General features: G+C 52.3%; 1 protein-coding gene across 10 annotated transcripts in view; it reads right to left on the bottom strand.

The window, feature by feature from the left end:
- The window catches only part of RGS8 (regulator of G protein signaling 8), a 30,562-nt gene extending 18,511 nt beyond the window's left edge, over window positions 1-12,051 (bottom strand). Inside the window, exons 1-3 of one of the 10 annotated variants that reach the window (XM_037404565.1) lie at window positions 10,297-10,343; window positions 3,648-3,706; window positions 1,975-2,147 (exon numbers count right to left, since the gene is read on the bottom strand). In XM_037404565.1, coding sequence (XP_037260462.1) covers window positions 1,975-2,012 — 38 coding nt within the window. In that variant the 5' untranslated portion in view covers window positions 2,013-2,147; window positions 3,648-3,706; window positions 10,297-10,343. Of the gene's footprint in view, window positions 1-1,598; window positions 2,148-3,647; window positions 4,389-10,296; window positions 10,596-11,792 lie in introns of those variants that run through there. The other 9 variants (XM_037404562.1, XM_037404564.1, XM_037404567.1 and 6 more) reach the window with 9 other exon arrangements.
- Between the last annotated feature and the right edge of the window lie 532 nt (window positions 12,052-12,583).

Genomic DNA, 12,583 nt, shown 5'->3' with positions numbered 1-12,583 from the left:
AAAAGTCTTTTGAAGGCTGCGCTTTGGGATGGTTTCTTGGAAAGACCTGCTCTGGTCAGCTGTGGGAGGAGAGCAAAGTGCAGCGAGACCAGAAATCAGTCACCACAACCCAGCAGAGCCAGAAAGCGCACAAATGCTGGGGCTTGAGGGCAGGACGGGGCTGGAGGAAGAAGAGAGGGAGTAAGGCACCTGTAAGGTGAGCCTGTGCTGCAGAGCCATCAGACCCTGGCCAGGATCGATCCCGAGCAGCTCCTTCGGACTCAGGGTTACATAAGCAGGCTAAGACAGCCCCTTTCCTGACAGGCTTACCCAGGCAGAAAATGGCTTTATTGCTTTTTTTCCCTTCAATTTTCAAACCAGCCCAGAGCCCTCGCTCATCTGCCAGCCCCTCGCATCCTTGCCAGCCCCTTCCCGGGACAGCCAGCACGCCTGCAGCATCCTTCGTTACGCAACCCCGGGACAGGGAGGAACACAAAGGGAGAGGGACGCGTAACACACATGCATCACACGGGCTGGCATCGTCTCCTCTCAAAGGCATATAGATGCAGTTAATGGTTTTACGTGGTCTCTAGAAGGGCAGAGCCGGTGATTTGCCTCTCCAGCCTAAGGGCATCTCTCCTGCTAGATTCCCCAGACATGGAAGGAGGCCATCTCTCCTCTGGACCACAGGAGGAGGATTTAGTGACCCAGTCTCCACTTCTCAGCTGCTAGACTCACTTCCAGGCTGGAGAAAGCCCTTCTCTGAGCCCTGCTGCCAAACAGATGCCAAATACTTTCTGTAACTGCAGAGGGAAGTACGGTATTTTTTCCCCTTCCATATGTAATTCTTGCAGAACACTTCAGCACCAGCGACTGAGCCAATCTGTAGCACGCCTGTTTCCCCCTTCTCCTCCCGCCCTTCAGAGAGTTTCTATTATTGCACATTTTAATGTAATCTTACAGCAAATTAAATGTTAATTAAATGCAATGAGTGTCTCCCTGGTGCAGCACAGGCAGCTCACAGCATTTAACAAGCACAAAAAACTGGAGATCTTCAGTCGCAGGAATTGTCACACGGCCTTGATCTGTGGGCCCGCGGCCGGTGGCCTCGGGATGCTACGCTGCATAAACCCCAACAACCAGTGCAGAAATACTGTCTGCAAAGCGTCATGCTCCTGGCCGAGCATGCTGGACCCGCTGTGCTCAAACGGACACCCAGTCTGCTATAGGATATTTCCGGTACCTTTCCTGATACCTCCTACCCCCAACCTTTATCTTCCCTGCGCTGCTTGTTCTAGCAGGCTCACGAATTTCTCAGCAAGAGGTGTGACATGCATTACCGCAATGCTGCTCAGATTTCTCTCTGATGCCTGAGATCAAGGGACTGCAGCAGGGCGTGTGTGGGACAGAGGTGCTGTGCCACCAGCAAGGAGCTTGTCTCTCATGGAACACTGATCTCTAGGCGAGGACTTCCAAGACAGGACACAGGAGAAAGAGAGGGAAAGAAACTGGGTCTGCAGGAGGTAGAGAGGCAAGGGAAGGGCAGGAGGGAAGAGGGGACAAGGTAGACAGCGACAGGATGGGCAGGGGTGAGGGATGCATCATGTCTTTTCAGTTACCTCCGTGGAATCAGTAAGGCAGCCATTCAGGCATCCAGTTATAGTTAACCCTTTAACTGGCTGGCTTGGACAGCAGTCGGGGCTGTTTGCAGGAGGCAGGAGTGCAGGAAGGAGGGATTTACTGTTTCATGTCCTGGCATTTAAAAAAAAAATCTATCAAAGAATCCTCTGAAAAAAAAAAAAAAAAAAGGAGGGCCGGTTGTTCTCAACCCATTTGATCCTTGCCTCCTAGCGCGGAAGGTCAGTTTTTCAGTGGAAGACGTTCAGAGTTGAGGGATGATCACAGAGGAGAGACAGCATTTCCTTCTAAGACCAGGACCGTGGCTTAAGTCCAGCTTCAGGTCTAAAGTGAATTGAGTTTGGCATCACAGCTCACCATGGAGTGGCAGGAGTTGGCATTATCGCACTCATCATTCAACACCTCTGAAGGTCTCTCCTCAACAGGCAGAGCTCCGGGCTGACCTCGCTAAGAAGACCAAACTACCTCTTGTCCCTGTCCCTCCAGGTCATGGCTGATGTTACTGGCCAGGCATCATGGAAAAGCTGGCACTGCAAATAAAATAACAGGAGGACTTCACGCGTCTGCAGATGCTGGTCCTTTCACCATCACAGGCTCAAGCACTCACACCAAAATAACTCAAAGAAAGCACCTCCACTTCGGGGTGGCGGGAGCCTGCGGAGAGCCACCAAGGAGATGCACAGTCTGCAAGAGGGAGGGAGGGAGGGAAGAAGGGAGGGAGAGAGGGTTGGCAGGGCACCCGTGAGCTTTGGCACACAGGGAGCTGGTTGAATAAATCTCACATCAGAGAGAAAAGGTGAGGTCCACCAGCCAGGAGACCAATGGGACAGAGAGCAGGACCGTACAGTAAGCAAAGGGCAAAGGGTTCTTGTTTGCTAGGACAGGGCCAAGCTCCAGGTAACCTCCACGTCCTCTTGCCCAGAGGGAGCAACCAAGGAAGAGACAAAGGAATGGATGGGAGCAAAGAGGCCAGGACCCTGCTCTGCTGGGGCCTGGGGAGATCCCAGAGCTTTGGCTGCTCAATGCAACAGCCCTTTTAAAACTTGATTACATTAAAAAACACACAAAGCCTCTTCCCAACTAAATTAATGGAACTGGGATTGTGCTATATGCCAGTGAGTGCATTGCCTTAATCCCTACCCTGACCGACTGCTTCGATGTGCTTTAACTGAAATCAATCCTTGTAATTCCTTAAGCCCCTTAAAATTTCCTCATTAACAGCCTCACCCACATGTGAGGCCACAGCACAGGATTTCCTAGAGTCCAGCAGCCCCTACTCCTCTTTCCCACTGCTGCTCTGATGTGCCAGTTGGAAGCGGAGCCGGTGCCCCCTCCCTTGCAGCCTCCCCTACCATCCTGCTTTTTGGGGTACGGTTATGAAACAGCCTTCTGCTCGCCTCTGCTCCCACCCGCTCGCCAGCCCTTGCAACGGCAACCTGCACGGCTGAGCAGCACCGAACTTCCCTGTCATCCCAAAGTCTGTCTGACTTCACGGACGCCGAGACCTGTATTTCCCGTGAAGGCAATCCCACTGCTAGGCTGACGTACCCACGGGCATTGCCTCTGATTGCAAATAAGCCAGTTATGACTTTAGAAATATGATGTGGCGTCTAAAGGCGTCCTAGTAGGAGTCCATGGTGAGGGTTTTTTGCCTCCTGCTCCATCATTCATCCTACCTCCCCCTCCTACCGCAGGACCCCGGTCAAGGAGAATTGCCAGTCTCAGCATGGATGTATTTTGGGGGGTTTCTCCATGGGAGACAGGAGGGGAGGGGTGTGATTATGACATTCAGGTTATCACATCACCTCAGGAGATCACCTGAGCAAAGATTAAGAAGCCATCCCAATAGAAAAAATTAGCAGCATAAAGGTTAAAAAAAACAACCAAAAAACAAAAGAAACAACCCACCCAAACATGAGGTCTCAGGGGCTTCAAGGGATTAAGACCATCCATTCACATGCAGAGAAAGCCAGAAAAAACTGAACACAGAGGCACTGCGGACAGACAGACACAGAGAAAACGATACTCACTGCCTTTGACCTGTCCTCTCTGCTGGTGGGTCTGTGCCGACAGCGTGCTGGGAGAGGCTCTGGGGAGAGAGCAGAGCGGTCTTCTTCAGAGACAGCCCCCTGCGCGGGGTGAAAGTCACACCTCGACACCCCTCCCCTCCCCACCTCTCTCCGGGCAGCAGCAGCGCAGCTCAGAGCAGCTCTCGCATCCAGCAAAACCCCGGAGCAGCCTCAAGCCCGCAGCCTGGGCTGGGCTGCGCAGCCGGCTCCCACCGCTCACGGCTCATCGCCGGCGCCGCTGAGGAGCCCACCGGCCCCGCACGCCTCGCTGCTCCCCTCCTCGCCCACCTGGCAGCAAAACCCCGGCTTCTCCCACGATGGGGATGGGGGACCGCTCCGCACGGGCGGTGGATCCCAAAGGCTGGCAGGGAGCATCTGGGGGTGGGGAGGGGGGGGATGCCTGCAAAAGCGCTCGCTGTTGTCACCCTCGGTATGTTGGAATAAAGCATCCGCCTGCATCGCTTTAATCGGCTCCTCTGATTGAGGGAAGGTTGCTGCCCTCAGATCACAGATCAGCAGGAGTTGCCACAGACAGAAGGGATGGGAGAGTTTAATTAAAGAGCCTAGATGTCAGCAGGGCCAAATAAAATTTTGGCAACAGGCAAGGGAGGTCCTTACTGCAGGGCATGGGGTGACAGAAGAAAAAAATCCGTCTGGCAAGTCAGCAATGTAACTGACCCCTTGCATCCATCTCCCACCTGATGTGTGCAGCCCTGCTCGCTCCCTGCCCCACAGCAGCATCCCTGCAACCTCCCTCAGTGCGCTCACACCACGGTATAGGCTCCGATTCCCTCTTTCTCTCCTGCACCCACACCTCCATCCTCCAAAAAGTGTATGTGGGATGTCCAGTGCACCCCAGTGACTCTAACAGCCTAACCCATGGCACCAACACGGGGGGCTGCAGCACAGCCCCCCAGCTCTGGGCTTAGCCCAGCCATCAGCTAGGCATGGCACAGGCTGCACAGGCACTGATGCGGGTCACCAAGAGCTCAAGCCATGGGCTCTCCATTGCTTTTTTGATCCTGGTGAAGCTGATTGACCAAAAAAAAAAAAAAAAAAAAAATGTCCTCTGCAGTCATTGCCTTTTTCCTGGTAGATTGTAGTCACCTGCCTCTCCTCTGCTAGAACATCGCTGGGGCTGACACCCTGGTGCTGAGAGCAGGAAGCATATCTTGAGATAGCACGTTATCACCAGGCAACATCCCTGGGGAGAGACAGAGTCCTGCAGAACTTGCTACACAAGCACAGGGATCAGAAGCACTGAGGCAGTGATCCCTGCCCACCATCAGCTCGGATCCCCTCCTTCACAGCTCAACACAGCACGGAAATATTTGCCTTGTTCTCATCCCCCCCGTGTCGCAAAGCCCAGGTCATCCTGACTCAGACTAATTGTGTCTCCAGCTATCAGAAGATAAGCACTGAAAAAATGCCGTGGCTGATACGATCTCCTCTCAGCCAAGGTCAAAGGTTGAGATTCTTCATACACCTCTGGTACAACAAGCCAGTTTGTTCAAGTTAAATAACAGTTAGCTTCAGCCCTTGCCCCAAACCTAAGCCAAACTTAATACAATGTCACCAAGAGTTTAACTTCTACATGTCATTTTTGTTTTAATGCATTTTCACATTTCCAGGTTTTCTCTAGGCAACCACAGGATGTCACAAGTGACAACATTTTGTAATACTTCCAGGACATCCCTCAGATCTCATTTACACACACAGGCATTGTGGGGTGGAGGAGGTCCACAAGACGTTCAATGGACAAAGCTCTAGGTAATTCTGGTCCATTATCCAGATACCTGGACTTTGCTGCAGTCTCAAATGGATCAAAAACTCTGATCGACTAACTCTGGATGGGATAGCTCAGAGGACCACGCCAGTGCTCCTGCTCCCCCTCCAGCTCTTATGCCAGTTTTGTATACTACCATCCCATAGCTATAGCCAGTATGGACAGAGACCCCAATTCCTGCTCCTCCAGTACGTCACTACACCCTTCTCGTGACTCGGTGAGATCCTGGAGCAACCCACGAACGACTAGATCTTCCCACGCCAGGTGCGAGCTAATAGAGAACAAAAATAAGTGAACTGTGTTGACACAGGCACTACGGGAAATGTAATTAAATTGGAGATAAAGGGAATTATGTTTTTTACTGGGTAATATTTTAGAAAGCTTCTGTGCAGTAGGAGAGGTTTAGGGCAAATTCCTTCTAAAATAGCTCTCCTGCTTCTGACTACTCTGTAGCTTCTATTTAAAAGCTTTTAATAAAATAACTCATTTTGATATTAGGCTTGAATCCCATCCAAAATTTTATATCTCTCCAAGAAATACTTTAAAGCAATTTCCTCATGACCTGCTAACAGCAAACACACAAGAGGTGAACACGTGCAGCGCTGGGAGTGTTGGCTGTGACCAGGCAGGGTGGAAGGGAATTTGCCAGCCTCTTCCCTGGACATCAATTTCTTCCCCACCATCTTCAGGGTCCTTTTCACACTTCCCTACATTTTTAAATGTCTCCCCATCTATTCTGTGTGGTTTGTCCACTGATCATCACTCAAGGGTTTTTTTTACACCCCAAAAAACTTATTCCGGACCAAACACCTCCACTAGTTTCACTTGGTCCCAGTTTCTGCCCCTCAGCTGCTGGATAAAATTGCATGGCCTGAAGACATCTCTTCCTTCCAGTATAGCTGTCCTCACGTGTCCAGCAGGACCAGGAAGGCAGCTCTGCCTGGTAGCTGTGTGGCTTTTGCCTCCCCAGATACAGGGATGCTCCCCCCAGGGCTGGCAGCTGGCCACCCTTCTCAGATCGGAGCTGCAAGACCAGAGGATGCCTACAGTGACTAGCTCATTTGCTTGGTTGACATCTCCCATGGGTTTGCTTCAATAAAGTCCTTCACCTTGACATTTAAGCAGACTTCTCCCTGTCTTCTCACTCTTAACTCTGTTTCCTCGGGGGTCTGCTGCTGCTCTGGGATTCCATTATTTTATGCTTAACGAACCATCACACCGAGCCTGCCACTGTCTCTTCTGCTTCTCATTTCTGACTTCGTGACTTGTCATATTTCCAGCGATCCACACCACAAGGGCTTTGAACTTCTTTGGGGTTGTGTTTGCTCTTACTTTGTGACTTTTCCTGGGTCTGTGCCAGCATCTCTCTTGTCTAGTACCGTGCTGCAAGGAGCTTGTTCAAGGGTGTGCTTCACAACTTGCTAGTCCAAGAGGTTTTTCCCTAGTGCCAAGAAAGTGCTTCTTCAGACGGCTGTGATGGTTGGCAGCTACATCCCCACAGGTAAAGGCGTGATTTGGTATGTTTTCATGAGCTTCTGCTGCCTCTGTGATCTCTCTGGAAGATGCTCAGTGATGGAGGCTCTGTGACTGCAAGATGCCAATTACACGAGGCCAGCTGCCTCCCACAGCAGTCGCTGCTTTGGGAATTCTCTCATGCCTCCAGGTGACTTGCAACCCTAGCAAAGCTCTCATGATACGACGTGTCATTTGGTCTCCCTTGACACGCGGTCATTCCAAATTTATCCAGAATCCAGGCTGGTACCTATATGGGTCCAACCTCAAGGTAATTTGAATCAGTAATTAATTTATCTCCAGAGCCTGCTGTTCTCCACCACTGTTTGCAGCTGGAAGCTGGAAGAAAATTGTTAGTAACTGCCACCTGACATGCAATGCTCTGCTCCTTGCGGCACGCTGCCTGCCCGCTTGTTTGAGGGTCCAGGGGAAAACAGACTCGGTGCAGCACAAGGTGACTGTCCTGGCAGGAAGGAATTACGAGTGACATCGCTTCCCACACTGCAAAACAAACCACAGGCTTGTCTTACTTGCGAAGAGCCATGAGAACAGCTCCCCCTTCTATAAAGGAGCCCCAGTAACATCAGGAAACGTCCACAGACGTGGCTCAGACTGATTTTAAGGGGTTAATTTTTCTATTCACCTTAAACCTCGAATCATTCTCCACATCAGGCCAGGCAGGCAGGAAATCCTGGAAGGTGAGAGCTGGAGTTTCAGGGGTAGGCAGGAAACCAAGCAGCTGATATACTGGATGGAGGGCTGATGAAAGAAGCCACCGCAGGTGCGCTAACAAGGCAGGGCAGGAGATAGGAGACACCCACTGAGTTGAACTCCCCTTGAAAATAAAAGACTATGTTTAAAAATAAAAATGAGTTACATAAAGTGTGAGCCACAGTTCCGTCTCTGGCTCAGCTGGAGAGCATGGCAGCTATTTAAATTCTCTCCTGTGTCAATGATAAAAGTGGCTCCTGGACATGTTTGTGGCTCTTGGGCATCGCGATTGCAGCAGTGGAACAGATGCCTCCACTGCGAGATGGCTCCTGGCCCCAGCCTGCGTGGTCCCCACTCCCTCCCCAGTTCCTCCAGGCAGGTAGGACACAAAACCAACAGCTAAGCAGCGTGGGAGGCTCCGGGCTGAGAGGGGCAGCTCTCGAGATGGGCATCAAAGGGAAGAATTTCCCCTTTAAAGCACTTTATTACAATTTCATAATTGTTCTCCGAGGAAACATGCTCCCATGCCCAGGAGCAGTTACATGTAAAGAAGCGTGGTGGTGCCCCTGCGTGTGCGTTGGAGAGGATGCTCTTAGTGTGGAGCAGGGAGGCAGAAAGGATTGGAGTTGACACAGAGCTGTTCTGTGCAGCCTTGGAGTCCTCCCAGCTTTCAGCATCGCTGCTGCTGTCAATATGGCAGCGTCTGTAACACAGTTGATGTGTGTGGCTGGGAAGCCGAGACAGATCCACCCAGATGAGACAGATCTCCACAAAGATCCCCTACCACAGATGCTCTGTCCCTAGCACATTTTGATTGAGATCTGGTGCTTGACACGGGCCAGGAACTGAGGCTTGCTGATGGACAGGGTTAATTTTCTGCTGAGATACCATTCAAGGTGCTTGCAAGCAGCCTGCGTTTTGCAAGCTGAACACACTAAACCAGTCATTTATTCCATGCTAGAAATCAGCCCCAAGGTCTTGGGGTTGCACTCACAAATCCGTTTATGATGGATAAGGTCTGTGTTTCTTTCCTCTTATCACTGTTATTTCAAAGACTCAGGGTTACGGGGCATCCAGGTGCCCCAGCAAGGATATTTCGGGGCTATTTTAACTGCTGTACAGCTATGCAATGTGGCACTGGGAGGTCATTCCCTCTGCAGCAAAACACCTGAGCACGTGCTTAACCTGAAACATGTGAGCAGCTGAATGGGTATTTGTACGACGAAAACCAGAGTTAACTGCATGGGTGAGCTGGGATTTCTCTTTCCTCTCTGGAGGCTGCTGCTCTAGCCTTAATTAAAACATAAATGAAGTGAGTTAGACAGGCTCACCCTCTTTCTCCAGCAGATGGTGGTTCTTTCATAAAAATATCTGCTGCCTCCAGTACCAGTCTCTCCTTGGGAGACCGGAGGGCAGCCCTCGCCTGCGCCCTGCCAGTGGGCACAGCGGAGCACACCGAGCTCCGCCAGCGCCTGCACCAGTCAAGCCCGAACGACTGGGCCACGTACCCAGAGCCACATGGAAGGGCTGCAGGGCAGGCGGCCAGGCTTCCCCTGCCAGGGCGGACAGTGCTGCAGGAACAAGTGAATCTCTGAGAAGGGCAGCAAAGCAGGCCAGTGAAAGCACAGCGCTTTACACAGCGTGTACGCTCCCCAGATGGAGGAATGCAACTGCATTCTGCCGGCACCCAGCGCAGCGATCATCAGTCACAGGGAGAAGATGCCAGCACAATGGGTCCCTTGTATTTCCTAGCTGTGCCAAGCTACCAGCTTATTTCTCCCCCCGCCCCCCCCCATCAAACAGCAAACAGATGACCCTCACCGCTACAGGGATCTCCATGAGTTATAGTCAGGGCTGCAGGAAAACGACCCCCTCCTCAGGTTAGCGCCCACCCCCCCCACTCCCAGGTTAGCCCCCTGTTCTTCTCGCAAAGAGTGCACATGCTCCTGCCATCTGCGAGTTTGCACTACAGTCTCCGCTCAATGCAGTTCTCTCGCCTCCAACATGTTCTCCTTTCGCTCCAATTAGTCTTACTTTTAACTAGCTCAGCCCCGGCGTTCAGCCCGGGTGTCAGACACAGATACCCAACTATCCAAAGGAAATACAGCCCACCATTTTAAAGTAACAACAATAGCGAAGGGAGGAGGGGTGGGGGGGGTGAGGGGGATGAAAAGATGGTGATGATCTCAGAGCTGCAAGCACCAGCACAAACTGATATTTTCTCCCAGCATCAAAGCCCACCACTAATCCCATTGAAATGGGGATCACCCCAGAACCAGTCCCGCTCCTGTGTCAGCCCAGGGCTTAACGTAAGAATACGCCGCTTTCTATCCCTGCCTGTTAATTAGAAGCCATGTCTGTGTCCCTTTGACCATTCATAAGATGCCACGGGAAGATTAATGCACCGGGAGAAGCGCTACCGTGACATTAATAGGGGTGACATCTGAACAGCACCCTTCCCCTCCCTCTTTGCCTGCAGAGCCATCCTTCCCCCCAGAAAACCAGGGCAGGAGCAAGTAAAAACCCCTCCCCCGGGGACTTGTAGCCAAGCAAAGGACCACAGGGCCTCTCATCACCCACCAAGGGCCTCCTGGCTCTTACCTGTCTTGCAGCAGGCAGCAGGGTGGTGGCTACGTGGCTTTTGGTGCTTGATGGACACGGCTGGTTGGGACCCTGAGGAACAGTGTCTGCTGACTCCCGGTGCATCGGGGAGGGCAAAGGACCCAGCCCGGCCACAGTTATCCCTGGAGGAGCAGCGGCACTGTGCCACTTTTCCTGGCTCCCTAGCCCTGTATCTCATGAAAAGAACAAGAGCTGGTGGAAGGAGGGGGGTTACGGAAGAGAGGGAAGGGGGAGAAAGGAGAGCGAGAGCGCGCACTCTCGCAGATGCACACACACAGAGCAGACAGAGGCTTGTATAGGATGGCACTGCCTGACTTGCTCTCATTATTGCTGCAGGCTGGCTGCTGCCCATGGAGAAGTTGCCAGCATCCGCTGCTGGCCCGAGGCATGGCAGGGAAAAGGGACAGGGAAGAGATTAGGACCTCATGGACCATCAGAGCAAGGAAAACTACTGCCTGGGTACTGGGGGCTTTGTTGTCTTTCTTTGCTTTTACCTGGGAGGGGAAGGGCTGTGCTAGAGGGCAGGGAGGGATTGTGTGGATAGAGAGTTCAGCTTTTCCTTGCTGTCTCCTTTCTTCCTTTGAACACAAAAAAATCCTCAGCCCCATTCCTCCTCAGCTGCACTGAAGGGTAGCGTAGGGCTAGCCTGACCCAGAGCTTTCAGAGACGGCATTGCATCAAGATGGACAGAAAGTGGGTTGCACATACCCAAAGCACCAGCATCGCGTAAACCTCAGCATCCCCTTCTCGTTCCCACTTTCTGGGTCATGCTGATACAGGTCCAAAGACCTGGCGGGGTGTTTGGAGGGTATGGAAAGACATTCCAGCCATAACACCTCCCCTCTGCACGTTGCACAGAAAGCTGCGCGCAGAGCTGCCTGCCGTCCCTGCCACTGCTCATCTGCTGCAACGACAGACCCAACACACCAGGGATTCCGAGATGTAGCCATAATCCTCCCCGAAGAGGCACCAATTCCTCAATCTACAAGGAGCTTCTCTAAACCATCACAAGCTTAGAAGCATGTGATCCTTTGGAAGGAAGCGAGAGCTTTGTGACTAATGCCTTTTTCAATTTTTTGGAAAGACCCCACACCTCTTCCCCTCCTCTGCCCTAGCAGCTTACTGCTGGAGGGGCTGGGTCTCACCTGGGATGCTCAGTTTGGTCAGAAGGATTAAAATGAAAGCAAAGTCAGATGCTTCAGGTATCACAGCCACCCCTGAAACCCCCTCAGCCACCTGTTTACTGCGGCTCCCTCTTCCGAGGTTTCCCACCGGTGATTTCGGAGGCAGGTGGATATCTAGCCACAGGGCTGCTGTTAATAAAATAATTCAATGGGTGTGATGCGCTGAATCACAAGCACAGAAAGTCTCCAAGTCAGCACCCTCCACAACAGTTAATCTGACAGTACACCGCTTTGCTGGGTCCATATCTCTCTCTAAGTGGCTGTGTTCTATAATACACCTTCAAGACTCACCTGAGATCGCACGCCTGTCTACAGCAGAGCAGGATAGGACCCAGTCCTACTGAGCCAGACTCCGGCACCCCAGCCGCCTGCCTGCACAGCTGGCCTCAGGATGTTGGTGTCCAGCTCCTGGAAACATCTCCCTCACCGGTCACTCTGCCAGGAGCTGTCAGAACATATTTCAGGGCACAGCATGCCGTCAGCCCTGCAATACAAAAGGTCTCACTGCAGATCCAGAGCTACAGGTGGCTTCCTTGACTGTAGCAGCAGGTACGTAGGCCCAGGAGGTGATCGCTTCAGGACCTACAACCAGGTATCCTTACTCCCACTACAAGAGGAGCAAGAAGCTGCGATCTGGTGCTATGGCAAGATCCTGACCATTTCCCCACCACGGAGAGACCCCAGGGGCACTGGGGAGCTGGGTCCCTTTAGGCTGCTGAAGTAGGGAGTAAGATCTCCGCAAGGCGCGGGCATCTGCATTACTTCTATCGCTAATAAAGCTGCCCAGAGACTCAGTGGGTGCAAGTCAGCTCTCTTACACCCCAGGGCTGGGAGAATTCCAAGTGGAATTCTCTGTAGGGCTGTTGTTAATGCAGATATACTGCAGTGCAATCTCCTAGTATGTTCGGGGGGGATGGCGTGCACCACCTTTGGGGAAAATAATACCCACATCTGTGTCTTCTGGGGAGTGAGGAGCCATCCCCTCTGTGCCCCAAAGCACACAGCCAGCTCCCAAGCCTCCAGGATGCCATGCAGCCGGCCAGGAAGGCAGACCCTCCGGCATCCTCGCAGCCGTGCGGCTG

This window comes from Falco rusticolus, chromosome 11 (assembly GCF_015220075.1).
Source record: "Falco rusticolus isolate bFalRus1 chromosome 11, bFalRus1.pri, whole genome shotgun sequence".
Classification (NCBI taxonomy): domain Eukaryota; kingdom Metazoa; phylum Chordata; class Aves; order Falconiformes; family Falconidae; genus Falco; species Falco rusticolus.
The sequence above is the reverse complement of the archived record's forward strand: the minus strand, read 5'-3'. Positions and strand labels throughout refer to the sequence as shown.